This window comes from Thermobia domestica, chromosome 2 (genome assembly GCF_964235325.1).
Source record: "Thermobia domestica chromosome 2, izTheDome1.hap1.1, whole genome shotgun sequence".
In the NCBI taxonomy this organism is placed as follows: domain Eukaryota; kingdom Metazoa; phylum Arthropoda; class Insecta; order Zygentoma; family Lepismatidae; genus Thermobia; species Thermobia domestica.
The window spans coordinates 86116306-86134569 of NC_137455.1; the positions used below are offsets into that span (position 1 = coordinate 86116306).

At 34.5% G+C, this 18264-nt stretch overlaps 1 protein-coding gene across 1 annotated transcript in view; it reads right to left on the reverse strand.

The window, feature by feature from the left end:
• Positions 1 to 854: 854 nt before the first annotated feature.
• Positions 855 to 18264, reverse strand: part of jp (junctophilin) — a 506547-nt gene continuing 489137 nt past the window's right edge. Inside the window, exons 8-9 of the mRNA XM_081743641.1 lie at positions 13622 to 13822; positions 855 to 3138 (exon numbers count right to left, since the gene is read on the reverse strand). Of these exons, the coding sequence (XP_081599767.1) occupies positions 3052 to 3138; positions 13622 to 13822 (288 nt within the window). The 3' untranslated portion in view covers positions 855 to 3051. The remainder of the gene's footprint in view (positions 3139 to 13621; positions 13823 to 18264) is intronic.

The window sequence follows — 18264 nt, forward strand, 5'->3', positions numbered from 1 at the left end:
TACAGGTTTTCTTTCTTGATATGTAAGTTCCCTCTTGGCTATATGATTACCGTGCATGCCTATCGCTAGGGAGACCCGGCTTCGATTCCCGGTGTGGGTTCATATGGTTAGGATTCCACGTTGGGCTGCTGAAAAGGACACTAAACTCAGATCAAATTAAATCAAAACTTTCTTGATGTGTGTATACATTTTTGACCGTTTTGTCATATTATATTTGTTATAACACAATTAAAACAAAAATATCGCTATTTTCACATTTAAATTTACTGAGAACAAATCAAAACATGAAACAACATTATGGTTGCCAATAATACTAGATCGAATAGCTTTAAAGAATTTTTTAAAAAGTTTAAGATAATTTTTTGATAAGCTGTACATGAACTCTTATTATAGAAACATAAACAATAAATTTATCATCACAGAGATCTTATCTTAGTATCTGGATGGGTTTTGGCATCTTTGACTATAGTTCGATAATATTGTCAATACTACGTCATTAATTACCATCTTTAAAACAATGCTGTCATTACTGACTTGTGAGATTAATATTAATAAAATCATAACAAAGAATAATGCAGCTCCAGGTATTCTGATCCAAATCCATCAAAAACAACGAGGCGAGGAAACATGCATTATTCATGTATGCGTAAAGTCTGTGTAAAGTCATTACTATATTGTTGAAGACGTAAAGTGGCAGCAGAGTAAAATCTATACTTCTATAGTATTGAAAGTGCAAGATCAACTTAAGTGTTAATAACAGATAAATGAAACTATTAAATGGATACTTACACTTAATAATGTCTCACAGTCGTTTCAGTGTACAAGGATGGTCATAAATAAATGAAACACATAAGCATATAAACATACTGTTTTAATTCATTAGCACCTTGACACAATTGCCTAGAATGAATAAGAGTGCTGACAACCAACAACAGAATGTGTATTGGATGTGCAACACTGATATTCCTCTTCCACTTAGAACATTCTCCCTGCTCTCTCGATCCACACAATCCAAACCTTCCCGCATGAGGAGTTCCACGAAAGAAACAATTAAAAATTAGCATAATGCGTTTCTGAACCTTATTATTTTTCCATGCTGAACTCAACTTATGTTTCAAAACAAGTCGGAACCGCTTTATCGTGCAACACAACTGAGGCGAACAGTCCCACAAGAGTGTCAATATGGCAAAGAGCTGCGAAACAACATCTAACCTCTATCTCTCTCTCTCTACATATATAAATTTGTGCTTTGCCGTTTTTATCTTTTCTTACAAAGTAAACAAGCTAAGCCTACCTGAGTGACGTTCTTTTGGAGCTCTTTGCCAACATGTTAATTTTGTACAAACGAAACAAAATAAACACTACAAATTCGCTATACAACATAAGGACATAAACAACCGCTCGGATCTCAAGACGACTTCCCGCCTTTTCAAGATGTATTTCTTTGTTTTCAAGGTTGCCAAATACTTATTATACAATATTTTTTTATAATAATGTTGCCAGATTCTTTTTTAATAATATAGCTTTTTTTCCCTCTCTATCCTGGTAGCCATCGTAAAGATCCTTGCGTAAGGGACGAAACTAAACACCGGAACTTTTTTCTGAAGGTACAGGGGGAGGGGCTAAAAGCGGAACTTGAAACGTGACTAGTTTTGGGAACAAAACATAAAAAATAAGATAAAATTTAATATAGGCGTGTTTGTGTGTAAGTTTGACATCATCTACAATTGACCAGGTTTACCAGTCATCTCACAAACAGTCCTACCAACCTAACCTGCGCAAACCAGGCGTGGGGGAACACCACACAAGATAGACGTGGGACTGAGACTTGGAAAAATCCAAGGATTAAAAATAAAAATTGTTTTTTAATGGAGGACGGCTTGTTTTTCTGTTATTTTTCTTTCATTTAACCAAAAGCAGAATGATTCACCATTCTGCGAAAAAAAAAACTGCAAAATTCATTGCAGGCTGTCTTACAGCAATGTACAAGAACTTCAATCGATTATTTTCCCTTGTTTTTTTCTTTTTTTCATTAAATATTTATAAAGCATTAACATCATAAATTACATATTTTGTGTAGTATTAGAAAAAGGCTTGATTTCTCTTTTAAAATACTCTATATATATGATTACTTCCAATACACACAGAAGAAAAAGGCACACAGCAGTACAGCTCTCTCCGCCCCCTCAATGTACTCTTCATAGTTACGATTTCTCTATAAGAAAAAAAAAGTGAAACTGGCTTCTGATATATGTATATATATATGTTTTTGTTTTAAATTATTATCTCAACATGACAAGTTAACAATTTACGAAATCTCGAACTAGCACTTATGGGAAATATATATTTTTAGATATATATAATGCGTGTGTGTATGTATATATGTATAAACAAGTGTCAACAGAAAACCGGTTCACTTAACCCTTACCTAATAATACCCATCCATCTGTGTTCGTTGCCATCAACTCCTGTATTTTTTTATGTATTTCAACATTTGTTGTCTTCCTTTCTTATTTGTAAGAATGTATTTTGTCCATTTTTCTCAAAAACATTTTTTTTCTTGGAGTTGACCCAAAAAACACGCCAAACAAGATGTAAACCAGTCCAATATATATATATATACTCATTGACTGATAAACTCTTTTTCCCAAGAAAAAAAGAGCAAAAAAATCATCAAATTGTCTTCCATCATTCGCAACAAAAAACATCCTGAACACAAAAACCAAGAGCCTCAAAATCAAAGGCCCTGCTTCGACTCAACAATTTTCGCTTCCACCATTCACGGAATGGAAGGCAATGTATGTAACTTGTAGTTAACACAAAAGACTAATAGAGAGAGGTACTGATATTAGTGACACAAGACTACCTTAGAAAAAAAAAACTTTTTTGTTGTTGTTGTTCACCATGATGACAGTAAAGGTTTGTTTTCCTGTCGACATTTTGGCTGTGTCCAGAGAGGTATCAGAGGCACCTCAAAAAATGCTGCACCACGGCACAGCACAGCAGAAACAGTACCGGAGTCTCCCTTCCTTTAGCTTTGGTCCCGCGAAGCTATGTGAGCAGCTTGAAGAACATGATGGCCAACGAGATGTTGATGAAAAGTACGAGCATCATCAGCTGCTGCCGAGAGAACCAATCCTGAAACAGAGAAAACTTTTTTTTATTGCTTCTGACAATTCTATCCATCATATGCATCAGAACTGGCACTACAGTATTGTGGAACAAGAATGGTTTACTATTCAGCTACTATGTAAACGACGACAAATTATTGGGTAACTCCAAAAGAAGGACATGTACAATGGGGAAATATTAAACAAACAGATTCTACTTAGATTGGTAAGTTGAATACAGTAGGCAATAATGAACTAAGAAGTAGTTTTAAAAATCAAATAACAGTTTATAAGAATATATCCAAGTGACTGGAATCAGATAAAGTAGGTTGTTAAAGAAAAACAGTTACATAAAGATGTGAAGCTCTTTTTATATTTAGCAGTGAAGTGAGATCACCTGATGCTGGATATGACCTTGACATTTATAACTAACAATTTGGTTTAGGAGTTGTATACACGAACACTTAAAACTTCTTCATTTAAAATGACAAATGCAGACTACATGAACGTCATTTTAAATTACAATCAAGTGTTAACACGAAGAATTAAAAATGAAATGAAATCTTTGTTTTACGTCTTACGATTATGCCGGTTAGGCTAAAGGAGACGGTGATGATGAGAAATGAATGAAATGGTGGAATGAAGAAAGTGGGAGGAAATGGTAGAACCCCGAGGAAACCCATACACACCGTGTTTGTCCAGCCCAGAACAAAGGCCACTTGGCGCGAGCTGGGATCGAACCAAGGACATCAAGCACCAGAGGTGAACGCTCTACCACTGAGTCACCACAGCCACGGAGAATTATAATTTGATATTAAAATAAATAATAATTCATTAATTCGTAACTTCGCTATTTTAAAATATAATACTTACTATGTTTCTCGTTTTATGCTGATCAGTAATCTAACAGCAATGTACACATACATTACCCATTTCAATTTTATTGAAAAACATTACAGTAAAACTCGTCTATATTGTTTATAATTTGATATTTTAATTCCGGAAACTTTAAAAATAATGCTACGGACACATTGTGATTGTTTTGCTAGCATGAAGTGGAATTTGTGTCTTAATTTAGAGGAATAGAGTTAATATTACGGAAACAAGTAATCATGATTGAAGTTACATTTTGAGCTTATTTCTAATATTTTTTACAATTGGTGTGATTTTTAGCACCTTCATTAACTATAGGTATATCAATTTGATCACTGGTTTCATAATTCTGTAGTAGCTTAGTTCTGTACTGAAGTCGTGTTCTTTTTGTTTTCCTGAAGCATGTCTTTTTGTTTTCCTGAAGCATGTCTTTTTGAGAAATTGAATGTATCAACCATCAGGTGTGAGACAATAAGTTTTAGGATCATTTAAATTTAAGTTTAAAATATATTAGAATGGGGAACAGGAAAATTAGGTGTAGGAAAATTTGGTGTAAGAAAATTAGGTTCACGGATGTAAGGACGAGGGTTCGCCCTTACTGTGTTTATTTTGTGAATAAATAATTAGTGTACAAGTGTAAATAGTGTTGTTATTGATTAAGGTAAGTCTGGCCAGACATATATTTAATTACATATATCGTATTATGTGTTATATATATTTATAATTTCATATTGGATATTGCTTATTTGTATGTGTGTGTATATCTGCTCAAGCTATGTATTCCTGCTTGGATTTTTCTTTTCAGCTATATTTAACGAACTCTACGTTCAAGTTTTTTTTATATAGATTTCTTATAGTGATTGATGGAATTTTCCAGAGGCTAGCGACGGTTGCTCGTTTTTTTTAAACTTTTTTGCGGATTTTTAAGCGAAAATAAAGTTAAGCAAACTAAAAGGGGAAGGGTCATCGACCATATAAAAGGAAGCCTCTCGCCGCATAGGATATACTGCTGGGTGACTATGGCTGTTAGAGCCACTCTTCGTTATTAAGGTCCTGCCTCATTTTTTTTTCTTTCCTATCTTGTAGGGAACGGTCTGAATGATGACCGATGACAGAGAATAAATGATTTCTCTGGAGCCTAAGTGATGGCATTAGAATTTTCTGATATTAAATGAAATAATAGGGACTGGCCTAAGTGATGGTCAGAGCAAGGAATAAGCGATTTCCTTCGGTCTGAGTGATGACCAAGTTGAGGACAATTAGCTAGTCAGGTTTATAAGCTTAAATGATAGCTTATTGGGATAAGTGATTCCCGTTATCTTCTAGTGAGAAGTAGGTTATATATATATTTTTTTAACCTCAGAGGCAGAAAACTCTTTAAGTTTTTTTTTTATTAGATTTTTTTTTAAACTAGGCCAGAGAAAAACCTAAGTGATGGTCTTCTCTTTAGAGAATCAGTCATTGGGCTAAGTGATGTCCATTGACAACAATATCTCTTATATTTTGGAAGGAAAGTTGTAGTCAGGCTTTCCTGATAGAGGTAGGCGTCAGATGAAACTGTGAGGGAATGACGGATCGATGGAGTCTGACTAAGAAATTTGTAGGAGTCTGTAGGTCTAAGTGATGATCTTCCGACTTAAGGGATAGGGCTCTGAAATGAAGGAGTCCCGTATTTTTTTTTATTTGCCTTAAAATAATTTTTCATCGAATCACTTTTTGACTTACTTATTATCTAAATAAATATTTATCTACCCTGAGATGACTAGCAGTTTTCATTGAGAATATAATTACCCATAAATTTGATGGAAGTTAGTAATTTGATTGTGGTTTACATTGTGAATTGATACCCTTAGAGAGCCGTAACAGATTAGGAGGAGGAAACCACAACACGGAAAATTTGGTGTACGGAGAGCTTGGTATGGGGAATGCTAGGTGTAAAGAAAGATTCATTGTAGTAGATCGTAGGAACCGGTATACGGACAAAATCTCGCGGCCGAAACATCGCCGCCCAGAATCTCGCCGGCCAAAACCTCGCGGGACAAAATCTCGCCGGGCCAAAACCTCGCGTGGCCAAAACCTCGCCGCCCAAAACCTCGCGGGACAAAATCTCGCCGGGCCAAAACCTCGCGTGGACAAAACCTCGCCGCCCAAAACCTCGCGGGACAAAATCTCGCCAGGCCAAAACCTCGCGTGGCCAAAACCTCGCCGCCCAAAACCGCGCCGCCCAAAACCTCGCGTGGCCAAAACCTCGCCGCCCAAAACCTCGCGGGCCAAAATCTCGCCAGGCCAAAACCTCGCCGCGAATGAAACTTTTCTTTAAAATTAACCCAATGTGTTTCCTAATATTCAATTCCACATTACAAATAATAATAATAATAATAATAATAATAATAATAATAATAATAATAATAATAATAATAATAATAATAATAATAATAATAATAATATACAAAACATCGGGCTTTCTCGGGTTATTCCCGTTTCCTCCCACTTTCTTTATTCGATCATTTCCTTCATCCTTGTCATCTACGTCTCCTTTAACCTATAGGACATAATCAAGGGACGTCGTAAAAACTCATATATTGTTTCATATTTTCATAAATATTATTAGATTTTTGTTAAAATTTTAAGTTTTTGGATGTTCCAAAGTTCACGAAACTAACCTCGTTAGTTGTCATTACTTTCCTTATGCAGATTTTCTTTCCCTATAACCAGTTTAAAAACATCCTGTCGCCCTACCTTCACATTGTAATCCTCTAATACAGAAATAGAATTTTCATATGGTATCGCGGGACTTGGTCAAATACCCGTGATACTTCTTCTGAAACAGCGTCTTTTATACCGTCATCCTTATCATCTGTTGGAACATTTACATTTTGGTCAGGCGAGATTTTGGGTATGGCGATATTTTGGGCGGCGAGGTTTTGGCCCGGCGAGATTTTGGCCCGCGAGGTTTTGGTCCCGCGACGTTTTGGGCGGCGAGGTTTTGGCCAGGCGGGGTTTTGGCCCGGCGAGATTTTGTCCCGCGAGGTTTTGGGCGGCGAGGTTTTGGCCAGGCGAGGTTTCGGCCTGGCGAGATTTTGGGCCGCGAGGTTTTGGGAGGCGAGGTTTTGGCCAGGCGAGGTTTCGGCCTGGCGAGATTTTGGGCCGCGAGGTTTTGGGAGGCGAGGTTTTGGCCAGGCGAGGTTTTGGTCCGCGAGGTTGTCGCCGCGAGGTTCTGGCCGCGAGGTTTTGTACCCAAACCGTAGGAACCATTAGAAAGTTAACTTTGAGGATAAAGCAGTGTTAGTTTTAAGTTCAAACTTTGTGTAGAACGTACTTTTACTGTCTGCTATAAGGATTTTTTTTAATGTGATGGTGAAATAATTTGAATTCAAGATCTCGACGGATTTTAATATTTCATGACCTTTACATAACAAGAAATTAGGTTTCCGATGTTCGTCCGCGTGATTTAGTGAAGTGACCATCGTTTCCATCACATTTAATTTGAAACTTATGTTTTTATACTGTTTTGGAATGTGCCTTCTAGAATTTTTACTTCCAAAAATAAATATAGGTTACTGGAGGAGTAATATTGAAAATTGCAGGGGTTTCGACGCTCACATTGGCGACAGCCATCCACAAATATGAAGATTGCTGGATGTCCTACAAATGAAGTAGGCGTTAGCGACCTTCCAAATTGAGCAGTTACATATAGGTAATTCCCATAATAGTAAGAAGAAATACAAATGCACCACTTTCAGATTGCAGTCTCTTGCAACCAATTTTGAAAATGGGAACGTTGTTCAATATCTGAGAGAAGTGGCCTACAATTTGTCATTTTAACAAATAGGCCTAATTCTGAATATCGCGCTTAGGACGTAGTAAATATTTTACTGAACCTGTTATTTTTTTATTGTTTTAGCCTTTGTTCCTATTATTATCTCAACACTATTTCTGCAAATATTATCTGATAAAACCTTCTCATTTTATATTGCCATTTCACTAAGACTTTTTGATTAATATATTTTTGCATCTTACATATGTATATATGTTCTACAATGTACTGTATGCAAGGTGTTTCTAGTTATTTCTATGAATTATGTTTCTATAACTATTCTCTGAACTTATAGTTGTGATAGTTTTATTTCTTAAAAAAAAAAAGTGTCAGTTTGATTGTGTGATGAAAACAAATTATAGTAATCTTCCACAAAAGACATGTAAGAGATATCGGATCGAATGTAAAAAGAAAATTTCTTCTCTTGAAATACATAATAACATTTTATTCGGTGCATTTTATGCCGTTTTTGTTTTCACAATATGAAGTTTTATAAGTTATCGTAAGCGGTAATATGCAATATGTATTACACCGAATCCACCTTACATTTAAGTTTCTCCACACCGGGTTTTCCGTATATTGAATTTTCTGTATACCCGAATTATCCTACACCGAAACTTCCTAGACCTATTAGAATGGTTCTACGGAAATGACTCTGAAAGGGAAAGATAACCAATTGTATCTAGTGAAATTATAAAGGTTCCGTGACTGACCAATATTGTCTGTGCAGAATTTTATAGCTATCCCTGCGTTCTGCTACTTCATTACTTTATGTCGACTACTTTATCATCAAACATTTTTATATTTCCTCACCTCCATTAACTTACAAATTAGGAATGCAGCATAAACTTAAAAATACATTATGTATTACCTCTACAGAAGCTATTTTTATTTCTCAGTACTACTAAAATCAGGATTTATTATTCTATATTTATTTAGGATAGATTATCCTTAAAAAGTATTGCTCCTTGTTAATTAACGATGAATTAATAACAGGATAGATCTACAAAGGGGATGAATGTTATCATGTTTTTTCATTCATGTTTAAATGTCCTACACTTATTATATAGAGTCCATACGAAGAAACATTCCTATCTTTTATTACGCCTTTGATTGAAAGTATATATTAACTAGTGTTTGTCTGAAATACTCCCAAGCTTCTCTAAAAGAGAAGTCTTTCATTTACTTATGCCAAAAGTGACGTCACTGACTGGCATTAGATGCCAATTTCCAATTTTAAACACAATACAGAGAAGGCAAAGTTAAACATTATATTTAACTAGAAGTACTCAACGGTAAAAAATGAGAGGAATTTGTAAGATAGCGATATACAGAAAAGAATCTTCCGGGAAGAAAGAATTAGAAGAATAATGTTTGGATATATAACAAATAAAGAAAAAAAACATACTATGTTTATCCTTACTCTGATGAAAACAGTGCCAAATGAAGGCTATTCGTCTCGTGGCTAATAATAGGGCAGTAGTCCATCCATTGTGCTTTGAAGTCTTAGAAAAACAAAAAAAGTCTGCTTACTCTAACCTTGTCTAATTTGCTAATGTGACGTCATATTCTAAATAACAGGACACTCGTCGCGCTAGTTAAACGAACTGTTTCATAATTTCGTTTCCCGAAGGAATGATGTAGCAGCAGGTTATTTAATTATGTACGTGTATAGTGACTGCCATCAGCCGAACTTGTACAGTTAAGCGTTTCGCGGAAATTCTATAATGAACTTTTGTGCTCTTTGATCAAATGCTTGCTTTAAGATCAGAAACCTCTTCTAGAGATGAACTCAAGATTATCATACTATAGTTCCTATTTTAGGTTCATAGTTACCATTTTTAAACAAATAAAAGAGAAAGAGAAAGAAATGTTTTCATTTCCCAAGCTTCATAACTTTTCCGAATGACTAAATAGTAGCCAACGGCAAGTATAGCATTATCCAATAAATGTGCTGGAATGCATATGTATATTACATAATTACAGATTCAACCGGTTTAAAGAAAATTACCTGTCGTTTCAATTCAAAATAATTGGTATAATATTGTTAGTAAAAAAATAATTTTCTAAATGAGCTCCTTCGTGGCTAAGCGGTTAGTGTATGCGCCTCTGGCGTGGGAAACCCGGGTTCGATTCCCGGCGGGAGCTCATGTTGTTTGGATTCCACGTTAATCAGTAGGTCCACGTCTCATATAGCCTCGCTGCTGAAAGAGACGTTAAACAAAATCAACCCAACTCAATAATTTTCTAAACTATAAGAACTTACGTACTTTCCTTTAAGATAGGATTTATGTTTAATATACTCAATTGGCGTAACCCGATGTCAAGCTCATTACAATATGATATAGAATTGTGTAATCATTTAGTTCATGAGCACCAGAAGAATTTTACCAAATAAATAAATAAACATACAAATAAATAAAATCTTTAGCTTGTGCATGGATGTGTAATGTAAAGATTTCTCAATGTGTTATATGAGAATTTAGAAGATAAAAACGTAACCAAGGTTTAATGATAAGGCTCTAATTCAATTTTAATGTACGTACAAAAGAATTCTAATTTAATTTCTGCTCGTATCATATGAAAGGATTTCAAGATTAGCCAGCAAACCTCACAAAAAGAGGAAAGCAATGGTCTACATCTACACTGACCTACTACTCCTTTGGGCGCCCATGATCTAGTTATAACAATATGCCAAAAGCAAAATATTTCTGGTACTGGATTTAACTATATAAAGTTCATATTTTATATAATACCAACGACCAAGAAATCGTGGTCAAATAGAGTTTGCAATATGTATGCTTTTGTGAAACAACTGCAAAGGGTTTAATAACATACATTCACCGTATCTATTTCTCAACATACTTGAAGATAATTGCTAACAAGTTTTAACTGACGAAACGTAACTTTTCTCTACTCAGTGATCACTAAAAAAATATTTTTATGCATTCCTAAAGTAGCGCGATAATTTTTCCACATGCAATTATATCAGTAACTATATAAACTGATAAAGAATAAACTAAATAAAAATATTCAAGATTAATTATATATATATATATATATATATATATATATATATATATATATATATATATATATATATATATATATATATATATATATATAAAATCATGTGTGTGTGTTTGTCAATTTATAGGTATTATTAGGGTCTATACGAGAATGTTAATTATCAAAGAACTTGGTAGGCGTACAAATACAAATATCACAAAATGCATGGAATAAATATTTTTAAAAAAGTTTTAGGTAAAGTGCAATTATGGTCAACTTTGGTCAACTTAATAAAGTAACATTGGAACAATCACACGAAGAATTTCACATAAATTCACATAAAAAAATTCAAAAGATCAAACAAAATGCTATAACACACTAACCAATAGATGCACTTACCAGTACAGAATTTAGGCTGCAACTTTTTGACCCATCTTTATGTTTTACGTCTTAAAATATTGACACACAGTCACTTCTTAGCCTACATATACTGTAAGCTTTTCTAATAAAATTATAACGAATTCTTGACAAACATACTGTCTTAATATTGATGTTAAATTACAATCAAACGTAACATGTGAAGAGCTACTCATTCATTATTAGAGCAACCCACATTATGCCTTATTTTTGTTTAATTATGCTTTATTTTTGTTTAATTATGCTTTATTTTTTTAAAATTATGCTTTATTATGCTTTATTCTTAATTACAATCATTGTTTTACATATTAATCGTGTATAATGTACGTATATAATATTTACTATACATTAAATATTCTAAATATATTGATCTATTTGTTAATATTTTATGCAATCAGTTTCTTTCATATTTAATGAACTTTCTACTTAAAGAGTAAAGAGATGGCTGCTTGAGTTTTACGTCCCACGGTTATGCCGGTTAGGATACAGGAGAAGGTGATGATGAGTAATGAATGAAATGGTGGAATGAATAAAGTGGGAGGAAACGGGAGAACCCCGAGGAAACCCACGCACACGGTGTTTGTCCACCACAAAGTTCACTTGGCGGGGGCTGAGATCGAACCCGAGACCTCAAACACCAGAGGTGAACGCTCTACCACTGATGCACCGCAGCCCCACTGTAAAGAGATATGCTTTACTCGAGTCATTTTTTTTTCTATAACTTGTATGCGCCTTAGAGGTGCATATATACAGAAAGGGAAAGTAAAAGATGTCTCCAAAAAGTACAGAAAGTGCTCAAGTTTAAGAGGTACAGATAACAATGTGTGGAGTTTTTCTGTACTATTCATTGTTAGCGGAAAGTTTTCTTCTTCTCCTCTTTTCTTTTCTTCACATCAAAGGATTATACCGAAAAGAAGTTTACAGAAGTAAAAATAAGCTTTTCATTGTTGCATTGTTCTCAATGATTTTGCATTATAAATATTGGTTTTAAAAAATATTTGTAAAATATGTAAAGTATTTGTAAACTTGCAGTTAATCAGAATTTTCCAAGAATTGTGCTGTATATTTTAAATTATGCTTTATTTTCTAAAATTAGTTTCTTCTGGACCCTTATACAACCACAGCCATGTTTAAGGTACCAACCATATGTGTAAATTGCTATTAGCTATGCTTTTTATGCTTTTGGGTTGCTCTATTCATTATACTTGGTTATTAGATGTGAAGGTCATTTTAATAATATTTTGCATTTTTAGATACTATTGTAATTTAACATAATAGTGGAATATTTGAAAGTGGGTATTCGTAATTTTAGTAAAAACTTATCACGTGTAACACACTATAAACTAAAACAAGCAATAAACTATGAACTACTATGGACTAAAACTAAAAGGTTCACGATATTACGATATGTTAGTCATTCTAGGAAAGTAAATCTAGTAATTCTATAATGTCTATAAAACCACACTTGACTATAATAAAGCATATTTTCAGTATGAAAACTACGAAAGCGTTTAGATATAATAAAGACATAACGAAAATGATTCGAAGACGGAAAACTTTGGAGCATCAGTGAAGCGCAGATTTTTTAATATGAGCCGAAAAATGTAACGATTAAACACGGCATGACGTGACAAAATGTTATCGAACAGACTTTCAAAGAGATGAATATATATATATATATATATATATATATATATATATATATATATATATATATATATATATATATATATCCCACAGTTATCCCACAGCACGCTTCTCTTAGCGAACTGCTTGACTGGTGAGAAGAAACAGTTGAGTAATGAAAGAGATTTCAGTTTAATTTGTTGCAGAAGAAGTATTTCACTAAGACAGAAGTATCAAGAAAGCTTTACTATTTTTCTTTTTGAAAGGCATCAAGTGTCTCCTGATCTATTGAAAGATCTAAACTTTAGACCTCTGAAGATTGAGAAACTGATTTAGCAGTATTTTACGGATAAAAAATTAGGCGGTATTCCATTTCATTTTACAAATCATTTTCTTGATACTTTTTTTTTTAAAGGATTTGACGAGGATAGGCTCTCTATATAGCTGACATTCTTTTGGCATTTAAATGTCGTTAGTACATTCATTAATTTTGAACTTTCCGAAAATTGTACTGTAAATATTTCTTTATTTCATTTAAGGTGATGCTCTTCGAAGTTTTCCGCACACTCTGTGTATTTATAACATTATAAAGTATAGGAAATATGGTTGAAGATGCAAAGAATACAACGCCATGATGGAAATCCATGGATGAAGCGGTTGATCTAGTCTACTACGAGAGAGAAGTGCAGGTTAATCTTGCAACTGCATCCAACACCTTTGATGCAAACGCTTCCTCACGTTGTTTTGAAAGGTGTTGGTAATGAGTTACCTTAACATTGGGGCTGACAAGGTAGAGCAAAGGGTTGGCACGTAGCCTCTCAGCCTCCTCCTGCATCCGACGAACTTCCTCTCGCCTGGCAGAACTCAACACGGACACCTCCTCTCGAGACATGGGCTCAGTAGCCTTGGGAAGAACCTGCACATCTGGAAGGCTCTTCTTTCTTTGGAGCACAGACGGTGACGGGATGTTCTGAGAGAAAGAAACACACGAACACACATGTAAATTGGCCAAAACTCGTTCGAGACAGTTAGATAACAGCATTTCAAACAACTGCAGATGATAATTGTTGTACATTGCTGGCGGCTGCTCAAACAACCGTTTTTTGACTGCATTAATTTGTTAATCTGCACAAAACAGTAAGTAATGCAAAGAAATGTTCCCAAGTGGCAAAATATGCATTATGTAAGAGTCATCATCATCCAAGATCCATTTGTGACCCTGCAATCAAAAAGATAAGTTTTTTCGCGACCAAATTGAGATATGATTACTTAATCTTGGCTCCGAGTAAGAAGATCACTATCACCTTATTTAGTACAGTTGTCAGCAAAGGGATTTTTTTTTATCAATAAATGAATCGATAAATTGGGATATAGTTTCCTTTGACATAGAATCTAATTCTCCTCAAATTTACATGATACTAAAAACTATATTAGAATTAGATATTTTAGTACATTTCAATAAACATTTTCTTGAATTGAAAAGAGTACTAAAAAGGGGGAAAAACTAATCTTTAAGTAATAGATACAGCCACTATTAAGTTTCTTGCTCAACTGGAATTGATTATTGAGTTCTGGATTAGCACAGCAAAAATTTTGGCTTAGCAGCCCAAATACGTTCAATTCTATAACAATATAAAGGGATTCAAAATAAGCTCAATTTTTGAAATTGAATCATCAAGTAATATCATATGGTAAAGTTATTGGAGAAAGGTTTATTCATAAAATACGTATGCACAAAATAATTAAAATAATTTTTGAGAAAAAATCATTCAAACTAAATTCACACCACCAATAAATTACTCTTTTTCGACTCTTCTGAGAAAAATAAATTGTGTCTTACAAGATAATAATTTAATGAAACATTTATTTATAAAATACGAGGAAAATTTCAATTTTCATCCTCTAGTCAATATCCTAGAACTATCCTCCATACTGCTCTTCTCTCTTAGCAATTTCATAAAAGCCTTAAATTCGAAATTTGATTTCGATACGCTGAACATTCGGCCTGTAATTATATACGCTTTCATTTAAGATTGATATATATCCAGAAACCATTTTCTCCATATATAGGTGACGAAAGTATAAGTTTATTAAAAACTGTAATTCGATAATCATATGGACCTCTTCGCACAAACATAACGAATCGAGATATTTTGACTCAGTAGTCCAATACTTAGCTTTTGAATAACAGGGTTACGATTTCGTTTTCAAACCAGTCATGATATGAGGTTTGTGGAGGAAAATCACAACTTCATTCCATTATACATTGTCATTTTCTGGGAAAAGGCTTCCCGAACTACAGTCACAATATTGTATAATTCCCAGAAGTAACTGAAGATTCACGTGTCTTTAATACTATAGTATTCGCGCCGAGTCGTGAAGTTTAACCTAGATCTACCGATTTCACCACCCGACCCGTATCCAGGGGGGTCTAGCCCCCCCCCCTAAATTTTTGCTGGCCTGTTCACCACCCAATAGAACGCAAGGGTGTGTTCCGGTTGTCCACTTCACCCATCAAATTTTGTCAATGTCGTCTCTCGCGCTACAGAGAAGACATCTCCCAAGAGTAGAGTGTTGTCGGATTGGCGCCAAGTTCCGTCCTGTTAACTGTTTTTTGTTGTCGTTGCTTATATTTTCGTTGTTACTATTCGTGCTATTGTTACCGTTTTAGTATAATTGTTAAAGTGGTTATTGTTGTGCAATGTTATTATTGTTCTTTTTTTTTTTTAAATACTCATTTACTATGTCTTCAAAGTTTGGCAACATTGTTGGTGAATTTCAGCTGTTTGACGTTTCCCCAAGTGTGTGCTCGGGAAGCGGCTCTACGAATTGTACCGAAGTTTTCCGATGTATCGGAGCTCAAGTAAAATATTTCTATGATATGTTTAGAGCCCAAGCTTCACGACTCGGCGTGAGTACTATACTTTCTACTACATTTAACTAGATAATTATGTCATATATGATGCAATTAATCTGCATTTCATTTTTGAAAATGTTCCCCACAATGGGCGTCCTTCAACGATCCGGCAGCATGTGATGGTATCCATGAACTTAACCCTAAGGACAGGCGAATATTAGAAAAAAAGCCCAGATATTAAATATTTCTCGAGAGCGTGTTGGCTATACTGGACATACACAAGCTTTCAGCATTGTAAGCGCCAAAATGTCTGAGCAGTGATCAGAAAGAACAAATTGAAGCATCCATTGCAGTTTTGATCCATTAACGCTAGTGCTCCGAATGTCTTTGCCCGACTACTGACTGAGGGTAAAACCTGACTCCATATCTATGATCTTCGTTGATTCATGTCTACCTAGGTATAATCCATTCCAATAATGTTTTGGTTTGATGCCCCTTGCTAGGATGAAGGAAAGGCCAAACACTATCGACAAACCACATCAAGGAACACATCAATAGCGTGTACGCCATAAATCAACTCACTATAACTATTGCTACACCATATTCGGGAGCGGGGAGAGTATATAAGGGTATAATCATTAACACGGGCGTCAATTCCACCGGGGACAGCAGGGACGTCTCACTCCCAATATTTGTAAAACTGTTTTCGTCTCCCCAATATTTCAAGTACCTTCGGTCAACTATGACCCAAAAAAGGTTCAAACACGTAAGAGTTTGCTATTTTCACAAAACAATGTTAGACAAACAGGATATGAAAAAAGTAGCACAAAAATGTGTTTCCAATTGTGAAAAAAGGCTGTCAGTTTTTGACCCTATGAACGTGAAGGTGGAGTAAATTGTAAAATAACGAACTGTTTCTGTTTAAATAGCGAGCAGCAAGCGAGTTTAGTTTAGCTAATAATAATAATAATAATAATAATAATAATAATAATAATAATAATAATAATAATAATAATAATAATAATAATAATAATGGTGATTATTATTATTATTATTATTATTATTATTATTATTATTTTCAAGTAATTTTGAACTATATATTGAGCCTCATTTACATTAGTTGTAGGCTTCTAGGCCCAAAATCTGTTTTTCAAAACTTTATTGTTTCTGAGTATCCACTTTACACTATATTTTGTCATTGTTTTATTTTTGACATATATTTGGTGTCATTTAAGTTTAACTAAAATCATAAAACAAGGTTGAATTTTACTGTTTGAATAAACAAACAAACTGTAAAATGTGTAGACTCTATGGGCCTTATGCAGAGTCGTTCTGACGCATTATTAGTGCCATACTAAAGAGTTCGACTAACATATGTTTCCTGCAGTAGTCAGGCTGTTAGTATAACGCTAATCATACGACAAAACGACTCTGCATAAGGCCTTATGTGTTTTTTTTAGCACCACATTTTCCAAACCAAAAAAAAAAAAAAACTATCAAAGGTAAAATAAAACACACACAAAAACTTATTTTGCTTTTAACGCCAAAAATGCTTTAAAATACAATGTACGAAGACTATTTTTTTTTATTTTCCGGGGGAAAATTCCCGGAACTCCTGCTTTACTGAGGATATTTCATATGCCCCAGTCCCTCCTTTCCTGAGGGGTATTTCGTACACCCCAGTCCCCTCTGTAGTCTGTCTCTCTCAAACTTTAAGTGTTGCTGACACCAATGATCATTAATATAGCTGTTGAGCTATAAGGATCCCATAATTTTTCGCTAACAATAATATAAGGAGCGATCTTAGAAAAGTAGGATAATACTGTAATAATAACAATATTGTCTATATTGAATTGACAAAACATAGTTACGTTTTTTCTTGTTTTAAATCCGTAGCGTTAAATTTATGGGTTAGTTAATTATAGGAATATTTGAGCTTAATACTCAGCTTGTATGGTATCCTCTGTATAATACTTATCTGAAGAGACATCATAACATATTTAGCTTAACGTCTTAATCTGCTTTGTAGGCTAAAGAAAACGATTACTGAACGAAACTAAATGGCAGAACAATTGGAAAAATAATGGAAAATAAAATGGGAGAAGCTTGAGAAAACCAACGGGCACAATGTTTTCAACCTCAAGATCACATGAACTGGGATCAAACCACACTTTCCACAAGAAGTAATGTTCTACCACTAAGCCATTCTGCCTCTTTACAATAATAATAATAAAACAAAGCGACAATGGCATGTAACTCAGGACGATACATATATTCACCAAGAATGACTAAGAAAAATCATAGAGAGCACAAATCATAATAATTGGTCCGAAAACACCCGAGTCTATTCGAGCTTCCTCGGGGTTATGTGATTAGCGTACGTGTCTTCGGCGGGAAAGACCCGGCTTCAATTTCCAGTGGGAGCTCATGTGGTTTGGATCCCATCTTAAGGTCTAGGCCCAAGTCTTACGTGGTCTCACTGCTGAAACGGACGCTAAGCCTCAATCTATCACCGCCACTCGAGTCCACTCAACACCCCTATCCCAATTATCATG